This window comes from Peromyscus leucopus, chromosome 1 (assembly GCF_004664715.2).
Source record: "Peromyscus leucopus breed LL Stock chromosome 1, UCI_PerLeu_2.1, whole genome shotgun sequence".
Classification (NCBI taxonomy): Eukaryota; Metazoa; Chordata; class Mammalia; order Rodentia; family Cricetidae; genus Peromyscus; species Peromyscus leucopus.
This window is the reverse complement of record NC_051063.1, coordinates 10,340,816-10,356,657: the sequence shown is the minus strand read 5'-3', so window position 1 is coordinate 10,356,657 and position 15,842 is coordinate 10,340,816. Positions and strand designations below refer to the sequence as shown.

The following is a 15,842-nucleotide window of genomic DNA, read 5'->3' as shown; positions in this document are numbered from 1 at the left end:
AACTAAGAATTGTTGTGTTTGTATTATAAGCCTAATTAATATATACATGTGTATAGATTTTTTATTTAAAATATAAATGTATAGAAAATACATATAATAAATAAAATACAAACAAAATTTTGAATCACAGAACAAGTTTTAAAATGGCATCTAAAATACATTGTTTTGTCTTAGTTTCTTTAAAGAAAAATTTGAATATAAACTGTTAGATGTTGTGTGTTTGTGTTCATTTTATACATTATTTAATCTCAGACATAATCTCCATGTTCATGATACTAATATGAAAGTAGGATTATAATCTCCAAGAGGGAACAGAAACTCAGAGTGTTTAATTCTTCCTCTTCAGTTATGGAGGAATGTTAATCCAGACTTCCATTTCTGAATTTTTTAAGCTTTTGAATTTTCTTGACTATCATTTTACTGTACTCATGTAATTAACAATTTGGTATATCTCATGGGCACTTTAACTACCTGCTCTTATAATTGTTTTCTCTTATAGCAGCTACTGTGGTGACAGCTGCTGTGGTAGAGGTACACCCACAGGCTTCTCAAGCTAATATGACAATTAACGTGAGTTTCAGAACTGATTATCTTACTATGGCACTTTACAGTCCAGGGCCTGAACAGGTAAGTTGAAGAAGAGAAACTATATTTGAAGGGAAACTATGTAAATAAATAAGTATATATAACTATTAAATAATAGTTTTAATATTTTGTGTGTATTTTATAGTGTATGTTCTTCTGAAAAAAGATTGATATTTTCAGTAATTACTTAATAGTTTCATTTTTAAATGAATTATCTTTCATAGAGCAAAAAATATTAAAAACAAAATTTGAAAGTAGTACATATATTTTTTTTGTCTTTTATTTAGATATCCCTTTGAAAATAGAGAATTTTGGGCTTACAGTGTTGAACAGTAAAGTCTGTTTAGCGTACACAAGGCCATGCACAGGATTCAGAGCCTAGCATCCAGAAAAAAATAAAAAGAGAAAGAAAGGTCAGGTATCGTGGCACACACATTTAATCTTAGCATTGGAAGGGAGAAGCAGGCAGGTTCGTGAGAGTTCATGGGTAGCATGGACTGTAAAGGAAGTTCCAGGACAGCCAGGGCTATACAGGTGACCCTCTCAGCAACCAAAAAAATAAACACATAATAGTTAAAAGAGAAACAGGATAGAAAATTTGATGTTTCATGTAAGCCAATGTCATAACTTGTAGATAGTCATATCACAAAGTATACTTTAATCCTATGCTTCTCTGTAATTTCTATATGGATTTCTTTTCCACAGGCCTTCTTTACAGATGTCCGTGATCCTTCTCTAAAACTTGCTGAATTTAAATTGGAGAATATCATAAGTAGTTTAAAATTGTATACAGATGGTTCTATGTTTTCTTCTTTCTCATTAAAAAACTGTATTTTAGATGACAAAAGGCCTCATGTCATGAAAGCCACTCCTAGGTATGTATTACCATACTTTTGAGCTATTGAGGAAAGATTGCTTCATTCTTATAGAACTTATACTCAAAATTGCCTTTATTCTATGTGTATTCATGAGAGGTCTTTCATACTTCAGTTCAGTACATCATAGTATCTGTTCATGTTTGAAATGTTGATGGATTTATTGAATACATAGAAATAATTAGTGCAATTAGATGGGACATGTGTGAATTTGAGTAGAGTATATATAAACTGATATTCAGAACTCTCATAATTTCTTAGACATAGATTCCCCCATTGTGAAACATTTATATGGCAGAAGTTTTATAAGTTCATTTTTTCCAAGAGACATGCTCTCTGAGTATTTGTTTGCTGTCAGTAAAAGGATAGACAGGCCCTTAAGCTTTATTGGTATGTTTGGTTATTTTCAAGTTACCCATACATACAAATTTTCATGTTTTTCAGAATGATAGGACTGACACTTGGGTTTGACAAAAAGGACATGGTGGATGTAAAGTATAGAAGCATCAGAGATACTTCTGTGACTGATGTAGTTGTCCAAGAGATGTATATTTGTGCAAGTGTGGAGTTTCTGATGACTGTTGTACATGTCTTTTTTGATGCCTACACAACTAGTACGGCTTTAGAAACCAGTGTTCAAACATGGACTACTAAAGAAGGTTAGTTACCAAATAACAACTTTAATGTCTTACTGCTGCAACTATAGTTACCCTAATTAGTCTTTTCAATGTTCAGGGTAACATTAATAAATTAAAAGTCTATATTTATGTATATATGTAAATAATACGTAAAAATTAATACTAATAAAATAGTGTGTGTGTGTGTATATATATATATATATATATATATATATATATACCTTTTTTTTTTTTTTGGCTGAGACAGGATTTCTCTGTGTGGCTTTGGCTGTTCTGGATCTCTCTATGGACCAGGCTGGCATTGAACTCAGAGATTCACCTGCCTCAGCTACGGGAGTGCTAGGATTAAAGACATGCAGTATCACTTCCTGGCTATAGTTTGTAGTGTTTCGATTTTGTATTTTTGAGACAGGGTCTCATGTCATGTAGTTCTTGCTGTCCTCAAAATCACTTGTGAAGCTGAGGAACTCCTAATCCTCCTGCCTATGTCCTCCTCACTGTTGGAATGAGCAACACATGCCATTCTGCCTGGCCTTCATTGTTGGAAGGTGTGTTTATGGGATTTGAAATTATGAGACTTGAGTAATTGTTCTCTTCAATCAGTAACAAGCAGGAGAGATAATGAACCAACTGTTTTTACATTAAACATGGTGTTTTAGTTTAAAGTACTCATTAACTTTTATATTCCCTTCTAGATTTTAATGTGTAGTTTTTCTGTTATCTTTTACATATTCATTATGATATTGAAAGAGTGTGGAGAGTTGGAAATTGATTTAGAGCCAATTCTACCATTAAACAGTAAACTTTTCCCCATACTCTGATTCATATTTCTATAAGTAAATGGAGGTTTGATGGTGGAGCATGTGTATAGCATATACAAAGATAGTTTTATTTCCATCCCTGTGGGGAAGGAGGTAGATATTGCCTATCTCAAAAGAAATACATAATGAATGTCTTTGAAATAGATGATTTTTTTTTAAGTTTATATTTCACTTTGAATGAAGTAGCTATTCCCCTTAACTCTTCATAAGTAATATGTGTAATTAATATGTATGTATTTATTTCTTTTTTTAGCACCTGTACAGGATTTAGGGAAGTGGGAAATGAATATTCTTATAAAAAACCCTGAGATTGTGTTTGTGGCTGACATGACAAGAAATGATGCTCCTGCCTTAGTCATTACAACACAGTGTGAAATTTGCTGTAAAGGTGACCCTGAAAGCAATACAGTGACTGCTGCCATTAAAGATCTCCAAGTCAGAGCATGCCCATTTCTTCCAATCAAGAGAAAGGGGAAAATCACCACTGTGAGTTCATTGTCTGATTCAATTGCCCCTCCCCCAAAAAACTTATATAAAGAACTTGATATAGGGAAGTTCAGGGAGAATGAACTCCTTGGCAGAAAACTTGCAGTTTATATTTTTCTTTTTTTTTTTTTTTTTGGTTTTTTCGAGACAGGGTTTCTCTGTGTATATTTTTCTTTTGTTACAAGGGGAACTTGTGGCATACTTCTCATATATATAGTTTAGGGAAATTGCCAAGTTGCCTGGTTTCTTGTTGTGAGCAGCAAAATGCTTGTGTGTGTGGGGGTGTTAAACAGAAAAAAACAGGACTTAATGTATTTGATAATTCTCAGCCTTTTCAAGTTGCAAAAACATCTGAAAATCATAAATCAAAGTGTAGAGATAATAGTGTAGAGAAATGACTATATGACCTGTGCAGTCTTGCTAAAATTCCAAAATATGAAATGATCAATAATGTTTAGTCACACAAAAGATGCTTTCAGAATATTAAGAGTGTGTTGTTAAAGGTGATGTGGAAATAAAAGAAAGTGGACAGGCATCTTCAAAAGCGAATTGTTCTATTTCAGAACAACTGAAGGGTCACAGTCTCTCTGTTGGAGTGAGACTGTGGACATGTGTCATGGTGTGTATTGGTGGGAGGGAAGCTTGGATATTGTATAGGGTGGAGGGTGTTTTGGGGTGGGAAGATTCCATCTGCAGGTCATCTCAAACTAGTAGATACCACTCAAGAGGTACGTTGGTCCTCCTATCAGAAATGCCCCAGAACCTAACAACTTACGGGGATTATTGGTCAACTTTTCTGTCCTGAAATTTCTATGTCATTAAAATCTTATAGAAGCATAATATGTTACCCTTACTTAGTTTAGCACAATCTCAAAAAGATAGTGGATGTGACTTTTGAAATGGAGTGAATCTTTGTGGAATACACAGAAGGCCTTAAGATTCCTGTTAAAATTATTTTATCAGAAGCACCTTCGACACATAGGAGATGAGGCTACAAAATTGAAGAGAGACTCTTGAGTTTTCAAGATTTCATGGGAAGTAGGCTGTAAGTTTGCCTTACCTCTTAATAAAAGAGGATAGAGGGTAGAACAGAGAGATGCAAAGAATTATTCCTAGGATTAGAAGTTAAATCAAGAAATTTGTTTGCTAGGCTTGATTTAAGAGTTGCTTTGAACTGCACTTTCTGTAACTATTGTTCTGTGTACCTTTCCACCATTGTTTGTTGCCAATAGTTGGGGCAGATTACCCATTCTTAGTTTTACAACTCCATAGAGAAAAGCTCCTCCCCCAAAATCACACCTATACTTATATCTTATCAACATGTATACCTATTTTTAGACTTTAAATTGGTAAAAGATAATTGAGATTTTGCATTTAGAATAATGCAAGGTATAGATAGAGATATATAATGAGATATCATTAGATGTGTGAAGAGATTTTGGCTTGTATGTGTTAGAATGAGATCCTTAGGTATTGCCGCCTGGTGATCCTGCACAGGGCTGGAAAGGAATCCATGGCATTGGTATAAACTAAGACTTCTCTATCTGAGGGGCTTATGGAAAAGACACACGCTTTCTTGATGGTTTCTTTCTTTATTCTCTTGTTCTCTGGTCTCTTCTCCCGCTACTGCTTATATACCCTAATAAAATCTTTCAGGCAATACCAAGATCACAATGAGGTTAGATTCCATTTTTCAAGTGAATGATTATATGTGAAAACATGTTTTTCATCTCCCTTACATTATTAAAAAGAGTCATCCTTACAACCCACATAAGTATGTTTAAGTAACTTGTCACAGGTTAATAAAACATGAGCAAGCAAGGAACATTTTTTTTTCTCAGCAGTTCTTTTGTTAGCAGGCTGCAAATTGCAGTTACGAAGAAATAAGCACTCTATTATCTATCTTGAAAGGTAATCTTATGGGGCTGGAGAGATGGCTCAGTGGTTCAGAACACTGATTGTTCTTCCAGAGGTCCTGAGTTCAATCCCAGCAACCACATGGTGGCTCACAACCATCTGTAATGAGATCTGGCACCCTCTTCTGGCCTGCAGGTATTATTGCAGGCAGAATACTGTATACATAATAAATAAATAAATTTAAAAAAAAAAAGAAAAAGAAAGGTAATCTTATAAGGAATCTTAAGGGAGTCACAAGCCTAAACTTTCATACATAAAAAAAAAAAACACAGCTGAACTTTGAATGTTTAGGGTATGTATCCATTCATCAATAGTTTCTTGTAGCAGAAAATTGAGGTCAGGAATGGTTACAAAGAATTAATCATCACCTTTGATCATCAACCAGACCTAGCAAAGAAAATATATCAGCTATCAACAAATGGCTGCTTTGTATTTTGTACCTTGGCCTCATGTCTTAGACAGCTCAGCTGTGCGTCATTGTGAACTTTATATTACTTTCTGGGGTTATTTATCTTAAAACTAGTAGCAAAGCATCGGGTCTAACCTGAAGTTAGTTTGAAGCTTTGTTTCAGCTAATGGTGCACACTGAAACCTGTGACTGCACAGCATTAAGAGAATTATAGCCAGCCTGGCTCCTGGGGATTCAGTTGTTTTCTTTAGTCATTAGCCTGAGCTGCAACCTAAAGCAGCTCCTTAGGTGGAATTCATAGGCCTTAACTGTGAAACATTTTCTTGTATTTATTTTTATTCATCAAAACTCTGTATAAGCTATCATTATTGTTATCAATTAGACAGTACAATCTATGGAGGAATCACCTTCATGACAGTCCACAGATAAAAATGCGCAGTAGAACAGGATGTTTCCATGAAATTAAACACCACATTACAGGCAGATTTCACCACACTCAATCACACCATGCCAAGTACGAGAGAGAGAGATAGCTGGAGCAAACATGTAAAGGCACAGCAAAAGCAGAAGACATTCTGGGATCTGTAGTCCTGTGGCCTTGACCCATCAGAGAGTTTCCTCCTGGTGGACTGACACCTTGATCTTGAATTGCCACCTGTTGCTCCTCTGACGTGGCCACCAGCACTTAGGAAATTTTGGACATGGTGAAATATCACTTGGGCGAGAAGTGACTATCAAGTGTCTAGTGGTTACAGTTCTTCTTGCCATCATTTATAATCTCAATTTTTTTCAGAGATTATTTATGCCTATTATGTTTCTTAGTGCCTTACAGTTATAGCTTTTTCTATAAGATTGGCCTCTTCACATCTATTTTACTGTTGAATAAATAGTATGATAGACTTTTGGTAAGTAAAACAAATGACATAGCAAGAGCTTCATATGTTTTTAATTATTTAAGCATTTTTTTATGTTAGGGTGTGTGTGTAATTCTTTCTATTGACATGTGATAACATGTGCCACCTAGGGACCCTGCCAGTAAAAGCATGCCAGAATTATGTCCTTAAAGCTCTAAAATTTGTTTGTTTGTTTGTTTTTTAAGACAGAGTTTCTCTGAGTAGCTTTGGAGCCTGTCCTAGAACTGACTTTGTAGACCAGGCTGGCCTCAAACTCAGATATTCGCCTGCCTCTGCCTCCTGAGTGCTAGGATTAAAGGCGTGCACCACCACCACACAGCAAAGCTTTAAAATTTTTAAAGAATCAATGATATTTCATGGGAATTGTCAACATACTAAAAAACAAACAAACAAAAAACTCCACAGCTCTCGGAGAAACTGGTGTGGGGAACATGGCGGCGAGCGGTACTTCACAAGCTAGTGGCTAGGAGGAGAAGAAAGGTGCTGATAAGTCCAGTAGAGAGATAGTTTGGATCCACAGGACCACAACCATTAAGAATTAATAGCAGGAGGCAGACGGACCCGGCGGTGGCTGATGGGGACGTACAGGCCCGGCGGCGGAGACAGGCAGATGCAGTTAGGCCTGTGGCGGCGGACCGCGGAGGTGGACAGGCCATGGGATGGAGACGGGCAGACGCGGCTTGGAGCGGGGATGCCCCTGGCCCCAACGTCTGGGGAGGAGGCTGTCTCCGTGGGTTGGAGCTGGAGCGAATCTGAACACTCCGTCTGAGGACAACCCAGGGCCCAACTGCTGATCCTGTGAAACCCAACAACTTGGAGGTGTTGGTGAGACTACCCTGCTCAGCTGAAACCCATCTGGGAGAGGATTCAGATGCCTACAGTTTGAAGTCTGAAGAAACAAGATCAGCTGAGGAGTCGACAAATGAACAAAACGTGACCTGGGAACACAGAAGAAGGCGCTACCCAGCCACCAAACCAGATCACCAGAATCATAAGTATATAATTCACCGACTGAAATCAGCTGCCCCTGAAGAAACAGCCCAATAGCACCAATTTAACCAAGAACCCCTACTAAACCAAGACTAAAAATTAGAACAAGAGAGGCACTCTCAGACACAGACACCACCTGCACCGCACAGAGGAAGAGATGAATAGACGACAGTGCAAAAATACAGGCAACAACATAAAGACCTATATGGCAACATCAGAACCTAGTGATTCTACACCTGCAAGACCTAAACATACCATGACAGAAGAAACAGAAGAAATCAACCCTAAAAATGACTTTAAGAAGATGATAGAGGCCCTTAAAGAAGAAATAAAACATTCCCTCAAAGAGGAAATAAAAACTTTCCTTAAAGAGGAAATGAAAAACTACCTTAAAGAGGAAATAAAAACTTTCCTTAAAGAGGAAATGAAAAACTCCCTTAAAGTGGAAATAAAAACTTCCCTTAAAGAGGAAATGAAAAACTTCATTAAAGAGGAAATAAAAAACTCCCTTAAAGAAATGGAAGAAAAAACGAACAAAAAATGGGAAGAAATCAAAGAAAGCCAAGAAAAAGCAATTAAACAGATGAAAGAAACATTCCAAGATCTGAAAAATGAATTTGAGACAATAAAGAAAACACATGCTGAGGGAATGCTGGAAATAGAAATCCTGACTAAACGAACAGGAACTACAGAAACAAGCATAACCAACAGATTGCAAGAGATGGAACAGAGAATCTCTGACACTGAAGACACGATAGAGAAAATAGATTCGTCAGTCAAAGAAAACACTAAAGACAAAAAAGTCGTAACACAAAACGTCCAGGAAACTTGGGACACCATGAAAAGATCAAACCTAAGAATAATAGGGATAGAAGAAGGAGAAGAATACCAACTCAAAGGCACAGAAAATATATTCAACAAAATCATAGAAGAAAACTTTCCTAACCTAAAGAAAGAAATACCTATGAAGATACAAGAAGCTTACAGAACACCGAATAGGCTGGATCCAAAAAAAAAGTCCTCGCCACATAATAATCAAAACACTAAACACACAGAACAAAGAAAAAATATTAAGAGCCACAAAGGAAAAAGACCAAGTAACATATAAAGGTAAACCCATCAGAATAACACCAGACTACTCAATAGAGACTATGAAAGCTAGAAGATCATGGACAAATCTCATGCAGACACTAAGAGACCACGGATGCCAACCCAGACTATTATACCCAGCAAAACTCTCAATCACCATAGCTGGAGTAAACAAAATATTCCAGGATAAAACCAGATTTAATCAATACCTGTCCACAATCCCAGCCCTACAGAAAGCCCTAGAAGGGAAAATTCAACCCAAAGAAGCTAAACACATCCATGAAAACTCAGGCAATAGATAATCCCACAGCAATATACACCAAAGAAGGACAACACAACACAACCACAGAAAATAACAGGAATTAACAATCACTGGTCATTAATATCCATCAATATCAATGGTCTCAACTCACCTCTAAAAAGACACAGGCTAACAGAATGGATAAGAAAACAGGTTACTCAAGTCAAGTGACGAGTGATGAACTCCAAGTCATCCTTGGAAATAGCAAATCTTTAGCCCAACATAATTATCCTTTAAACTAGAGAATATCACTTGTGAGAAAGCCATCATGGCCACATGGCTGATCTAGAGTGGAGTGCTGAGTTCTGGCAAACAGCTGCATCTTTCTTCCAGTGAGTACCTGAACAGGGCTGATGTGAATTATGTACAGTCCAGATTTTAAGAATTACTTTCTCAGGGATCTTCACAAACTAGTGGGTATCCTTGCTGCCCCTGTGAGACAGCCTCTGTACGGGAGAGGCCTCACGTGACTTTGTCCCTGGTGTTCCTCTGGGGACACCTGAGTGAGAAACTGCATGCTCCAGAACCAGCTCTTGTGTCCTTTGGCCAATGCCGTAGTGTGAAATAGTCCAATGTGGGATTTTTCTTACTGGTAGTAAACAAAGGATGATTCCAATTGGGAATTGTGACTTTTTTTTTTTTTGATGGTCATGTTCTGTTTTGAAATAACCTGTGTATTTCATTTATTTTCTTTTACCTGGCAATCTCTGAACAGGCTTCAGATTTTGACAGTTGATGAAAGATACAACAAGCATTAATGTGTGGGTGAAAAGCTTGGTGAAATTCTGAGTGAAGTTTTAGTTAAAGTTGGTTGAACTTGGGATTGACTGGGAGGCCAAAGATTTAAAAAGCAGAAGATTCTCTCAAGACACAAGTTGTGTGATAATAGTGTGTTTTGTGTGTGTGAATGAGAATTTGTAAATGTTGAATTCTAGGCTCTGACAATCATTGTCAGTGCAGATCAAGCTGCAAGTATTTATGTTTTAAAACTTAAATTATAAAGCTAGTTAGGTCTTTCTAACAACTAGTTTTAATGTTTATGAGCATATTTTACCTACATTACCTTTTCAGGATGTTGAGAAAGATGCATCACAAGCACAGGCTGGAGGCTGGGGGCTAGATGGTTTTGAGGAAGAGGTCTTGGTGGACTCTTTCATAGAGCAAAGGGAAGCAATGCCTTCTGGGAATTGAGCTAAGTTTTAATCTAGTCTTTAAGATTAGAAGTCAAAAACAAAAATATTAAGGAAAGGAAAACCTAATTGATCTTTGAAGTATTGCTATGTGGAATTGAGTGGGACTTTTGAGGCCTTTCTTCCAGAAAACAAGGACTTGGTTGTCAGGCCTATATTAGGCCTAAACCTTGGTGCCATGTATTTGTACTTAAATCATTTCAATGGAAAGTGTCTTAGTGATTGGAACTTCTAGTGCAGTTTGGAGTTCTTCCATTTGAAAAATGTGATATTTACATGGGATTATTTGAATCTTGTTTTCTAGTCCCTCCCCATCACCACCCTCATAGTCTGAAGGTAGATTTTTCTCTTGATAAAGGAACAAAAAAAGTGAATATCTTGTTTGTAAATTGGTATCTAGTAACTAGTGGTAAACTTGAAATGGTAGAATTCTTTAAAGCCTAATTCTAGGTAGCCTTAGGAAAATGTATCTTAATTATTTTTGAACCTGTATTTACCTTGTTTTTTTTCAAATATCTTAAGTTATATTTTCTTTTTCAAAAAAAAAAAAAAGAAAAGGAAAGGAAAAGGGAGAAAGGAAAAAAGAAAAAAAAAAGAAAGAAAGAAACCCAGCTGTGGCCAGAAGACAGTAGGAGAAAAAAGGGTGGCACTGAACTCAGAAGAAAGGCTTTTAATGTGGAATGAGTAACGATGAGGGCAAATGTAATATGACTCAAAAGTATTTCTTGAACATACAAGTGGCTGTTGAGTAGAAATTTGTCATGTTGGATAATAGGGGCTGTGAGGGTTCATTTTCATTGTCAAGTTAACCAAGTTTGGAATCACCTAGGAGATACAGTTTGGGGCATATCTGTAAGGACATTTCCAGAGAAGTTGAACTGAGACCAGCTCTGAAATTGGGTGGCACCATCCTATGGCCTAAGGTCCAAGGATAAATAAAAAGGAAAAAAGAAAGCAGCTGGGTGTTAGCATTCATCTACCCTTGCTTCTTGACTGTGGGAGCAATATGACCAACTTTGTTAAATTCCTGCCATATTGGGTTGATTATATGCCCTCAGACCAATGATTCTCTGTTGGGAGCCCTGTGTCTAGTTTTGGACCAGTATATGAGTGCTTGTCCAACAGGTCCAGATGAGGTAAAAGCCCACAGGGACAGTCTTACTCGGCAAGGACCAGTGGACTTCAGGATACTGCTGGGACCACGCGGCCTGCATTCTCTCTTCTCTCTCGTGATATTGATGATTCTCTTGGTGGATTTAGTGTCATTTTGTCAATCTTGCATGGAACAGATGTGATCATTCCTGGAAACCCAATTTTTCTCCAATATTTTCCCCTAAAATTCTTTGGGAGCTGATGCTCCTCAGGTTTCTTGTCTGGGGAAGCCAGCTGTCTGAAAGAGCCTGGGAGCTGTTCTGATTCAGAGCTGACAGGATGGGAGGCAGATCACCCCTATTTCTGTAAATACGTTTTGAATGATATTGTTGTTCTTGAAAATGTGTGCCTATGTCAATTACCTTTTAGTTTTGTAAAGACAGGATGTACCCAACTCGATATTTGGCCAAGCCAGTAAAATGATAACTGTTGTTTTGGGTTTAAAGATGTTTTGATGTTAAAGTTAGGAAAAACACATTTGACATATTTGTTTTTGCTGGGGGTTAATGGAGGATGGAAAAAACGTTTGTTATTATGGAAAAGCATGCTTGTTTTTGATGTATAAATAAAGATGGCTGGAGCTATTGCAAAAAAAAAAAAAAAAAAAAAAAAACTCCACAGCTCTCAAAAGGAATAGGAGATAGTTTATTCTAGATCCATTTTGAGTGACCAGGGCCTGGGAACCCAGATTTTGGTTATCCCAAATTTCATGTTCTAACATGGACACAATTTCATGGTTTTTACAAAACAAAGACATAAATCAAGGTTAGTTTAAAATGCATTGGTGGTTACATCAGAGAGGTGGTTACAAGATGAGGGAAGCTTTTCTATAGGCCCAAGATGTTTCTGATGAAATACTTAGCTTTTGGGTAAGTGGAAGCTTGTGGTCTTCTATGTTAATAGATTCCAAAAGGTTCTTTAATATTTACAGGATGTTAGTTCAGTCACAGAGGTGGGCAAGGAATGGCTGTTGTGGAGGGCTAGAATTAGGCCACGATAAGGTAATTACTCTCTGGGCTGCAATATTCCAATCCCTCCACAGTACTCAGTTCTAATCAATCCATTAGTCTCTGCAGACACAACTCCTTTTCTGGAATTTTCATTCACAGAATATATATACATATATTCCTGCTGATATTAGCCACATTGCTCCTCAGGATTTTGAATGTTCTTACCAATGTTTCCCATGCTTTATTAAGCTTAGTACATGTCAGATAAAGCCCTAAGTTTGCTTAGTAAACTTTCAGGAGGAAATAAGTGGTACTTATTCTTACTAGCATGACCAGTGAAATAAAATGAAGATGCTGTGCTATTTAGCTGGTGAAACTGAATCCTTAAATATTAAATATAGGGAAAATTCTGCATTTGGCTTAGGGGAACATAACTTGGAGATACCTAGGGTCAGCAACCTAGGATAGTCATAGCTGAGTAGTCTATTCGTAGTTTTTCTCCTGCAATTACAGTAAAGACTATACCTTGGGTAGAGTCTTCTGCGATGTCACTGGACCAGAGGATCTGCCTCTGAACTCATTTGCTTGAGCTATTGGTAGGGAGGCTCCTTATCACCCCAGGTTCTCTCTATACCTGCTTATAAAATAGTTTCTTCTAGTCCAGAGTAAATGACCAAAAAGATGTTCTCATCAGTGTTGGGAACTACAGTAACTTTGAGAATTGATGATAAAAATGCTGGAGATCAGTTGATCTGAAATGATGCTTGTCTGACTAGCTTCTGTGCTCATGTCCAACATTTGTAAGTACTTTACCGTTCCTACAGATCCCAGGTGCTTACTGTGAAGTTCATAGACTTCTTCAAATAAATATCAGAATTGAGGTGTGGGAGATGAATGCTTCTTTTTGCATTTTCATATTAATATTATTGCTAGTATTTTTGTTCATACCTTATTTTTATAATAATAGTATGTTAATTCACTCTTTATATAGGTATGATTGTTCACTTTTTAATACAATTATCTATTACTTAGAAAGACTTTAAGCAGAAATATTTTAACTTAAATATTAGTTTAATAATTATTTTTATTTTGTAGGTTTTGCAGCCTTGTGACTTGTTTTATCAGGCTACTCAGATAGGAACAGATCCACAAATGATTGACATATCAGTAAAATCTCTTACACTAAAGGTAAGTTAAAACAAACATTTAAAATTGATTTGGTGGTAGGTCAAGAAGCTAAAGTATAAGAATCGTAAGTTCCAGGCCTGCCTGAAGTACAGAGCATTGAGGTTTAAGCCACCCTGGACAGTTTAGTGAGACCCTAACAATCACCATTACCACCAGAAAAAAGACTGAGCTTATTGGTGAAGCACTTGTGTAGCATTCATGGGGCCCAGGTTAGACCCATGACTCACCAAATGAATAAATATTTTTTTGGAAATATATATATATCAAGTTTGTAAAATATTGTAAATTTTATGATGAATGCTATATTTTATTGATGTGACTTTTATAGTTGATATCTAGTATACATATAATTGTAGTCATATTTAATTGGTTTAGTAGTAACAAAATTTACAAATATTTTAACAAACTTATCTAAAAATTTTTGTAGTAGAAAATTATGTTTATTATCCTGTAGTACCTTTCTAGTTCAGCCTTAATTCTTCATGTTCATTCAACAAATGTATGTAATCCATTTTTAAATTGTTTTCTCCATTTAGGTTTCACCAGTAATCATAAATACCATAATAACTGTTACTTCTGCACTTTATACAACTAAGGAAAGCATCCCAGAAGAAAACACTTCTTCTATAACACATTTATGGGACAAGAAGGATACTAAGAATCTGAAAATGTGGTTTCTTGAAGAATCAAATGAAACAGAAAAAGTAGCTCCCATAAATGAATTGGTGCCAGGAGGAGAGACACTGACCTTAAATATTGATTCTATTTTTATAGTTCTTGAAGCTGGAGTTGGTCATAGAACAGTGCCGATGCTATTGGCAAAGTCACGTGTTTTTGGGGAAAGCAAAAACTGGAGTACTTTAATAAATCTCTATTGTCAGCTTGAGCTGGAAGTAAGTGTGTATATAATTTTTCAGGGCTTATAATCCTTTACATAGAATATTCTGGGATCTTATATCACTACTTAAATTGAGTATATGATGCTGGCTTTAAACCTTTTAGAAGAAAGCTTACACATTTATGCCCTTGAGAGGTTGCTTATATATTACTTTAAATTTCAAATTACATATCCATACTTTATATTTCAACTGATTTTCCTAAGCTTCAGAAGTGGTGCATTAGGTTCTAGAGAGACAGCCCATTAATTAGGAGCTTCTTGCTCTTTCAGAGACAGAGTCTGATTCCCAGTGTCCATATCAGGCAGCTCACAACCACCTGCTACTCTGCCCTTGCTACCTCTGGGGGAATCTAAAACACTCTTTGGGCACAGGCACATACATGGCAGACATTCACACAAACATACATATGTATATATAAATAAAAATAAAATCTTTTTTAAAGTGATATATCACTAGATAGTTGTTAAGATTAAAACTTCTGATTCTTAAGAACTAAAAGTTGAGTTATTTTTGTGGTGATTTTTTATTTGTGCTCTAACAAATCAAACTTATCTGGGGATCACAGGACAGAGCTAGCCACTAGATTAGACATAGAGGCCATACAATGGTGGAATACACACCTTTAATCCTATCGCTTGGGAGGAAGAGATCTGTCTGGATTTCAGTGAGTTCAAGGCCACACTGAGAACAGAGCCAGGCGTGGTGGCACACACTTTTAATACCAGCAATTGAGATCCCATGTCTTTGCTTGGAAAGGGCACACACCTTTAATTCCAGGAAGTGATGGCAGGAAGCAGAAAGGTATATATAAGGACCAGGAACTAGAGGCTTATAGCAGCAGTTCACCTGAGACACTCAGGGATGAGGCTTTCAGTCTGAGGATTGTGGAAACAGAATTGGCAGAGGAGTTGGCAAAGTGAGGTTGACTGTGGCTTGTTCTGTTTCTTTGATCTCTCAGTTTTCACCCTAATATCTGGCTCTGGGTTTTTGTTTGTTTCTTTGTTTGTTTGTTTTTTTAATAATAAGACCTTTTAGCAATTCATGTTACATTTTTTTCTTTGAATGTGTAGATTAAATTTATGAACATGGGTAAGCTCTTTCAGTTTTTAAAGACTAAGGATATACTTGAAGTTTAGAGTGGTTGCTTAGCATGTGTGAGACATTGGACTCTAATCCTGAACCCTCCAAAAATTTTTAAAGAGAAAAAAAGAATCAGAGTAAATATGTTTTACCTCAGAATTTATAAAATTAGTTTAACTAATATTTCAGATAAAATTAATTTAAGAAAGGGGCTGAGAATATAAGTTAGTAGTAGGATGTATACATAATATGTATGTAGCACTAATTTTAGTACCAGCACTGCAGAAACAGAAAAATTATATACAATCATTTCCAGTGATATTTAAAATTATTGTACTTAGTATTTTTTGAAAAGCTG

General features: G+C 36.4%; 1 protein-coding gene across 4 annotated transcripts in view; it reads left to right on the top strand.

Annotated features, from left to right (window-relative positions):
* The window catches only part of Vps13a (vacuolar protein sorting 13 homolog A), a 221,886-nt gene that overhangs the window by 121,752 nt on the left and 84,292 nt on the right, over window positions 1-15,842 (top strand). For 3 of the 4 annotated variants that reach the window (XM_028874875.2, XM_028874877.2, XM_028874878.2), the window contains exons 36-41: window positions 500-627; window positions 1,291-1,460; window positions 1,905-2,119; window positions 3,173-3,405; window positions 13,413-13,505; window positions 14,042-14,398. In XM_028874875.2, coding sequence (XP_028730708.1) covers window positions 500-627; window positions 1,291-1,460; window positions 1,905-2,119; window positions 3,173-3,405; window positions 13,413-13,505; window positions 14,042-14,398 — 1,196 coding nt within the window. The remainder of the gene's footprint in view (window positions 1-499; window positions 628-1,290; window positions 1,461-1,904; window positions 2,120-3,172; window positions 3,406-13,412; window positions 13,506-14,041; window positions 14,399-15,842) is intronic. The other variant, XM_028874876.2, reaches the window with a different exon arrangement.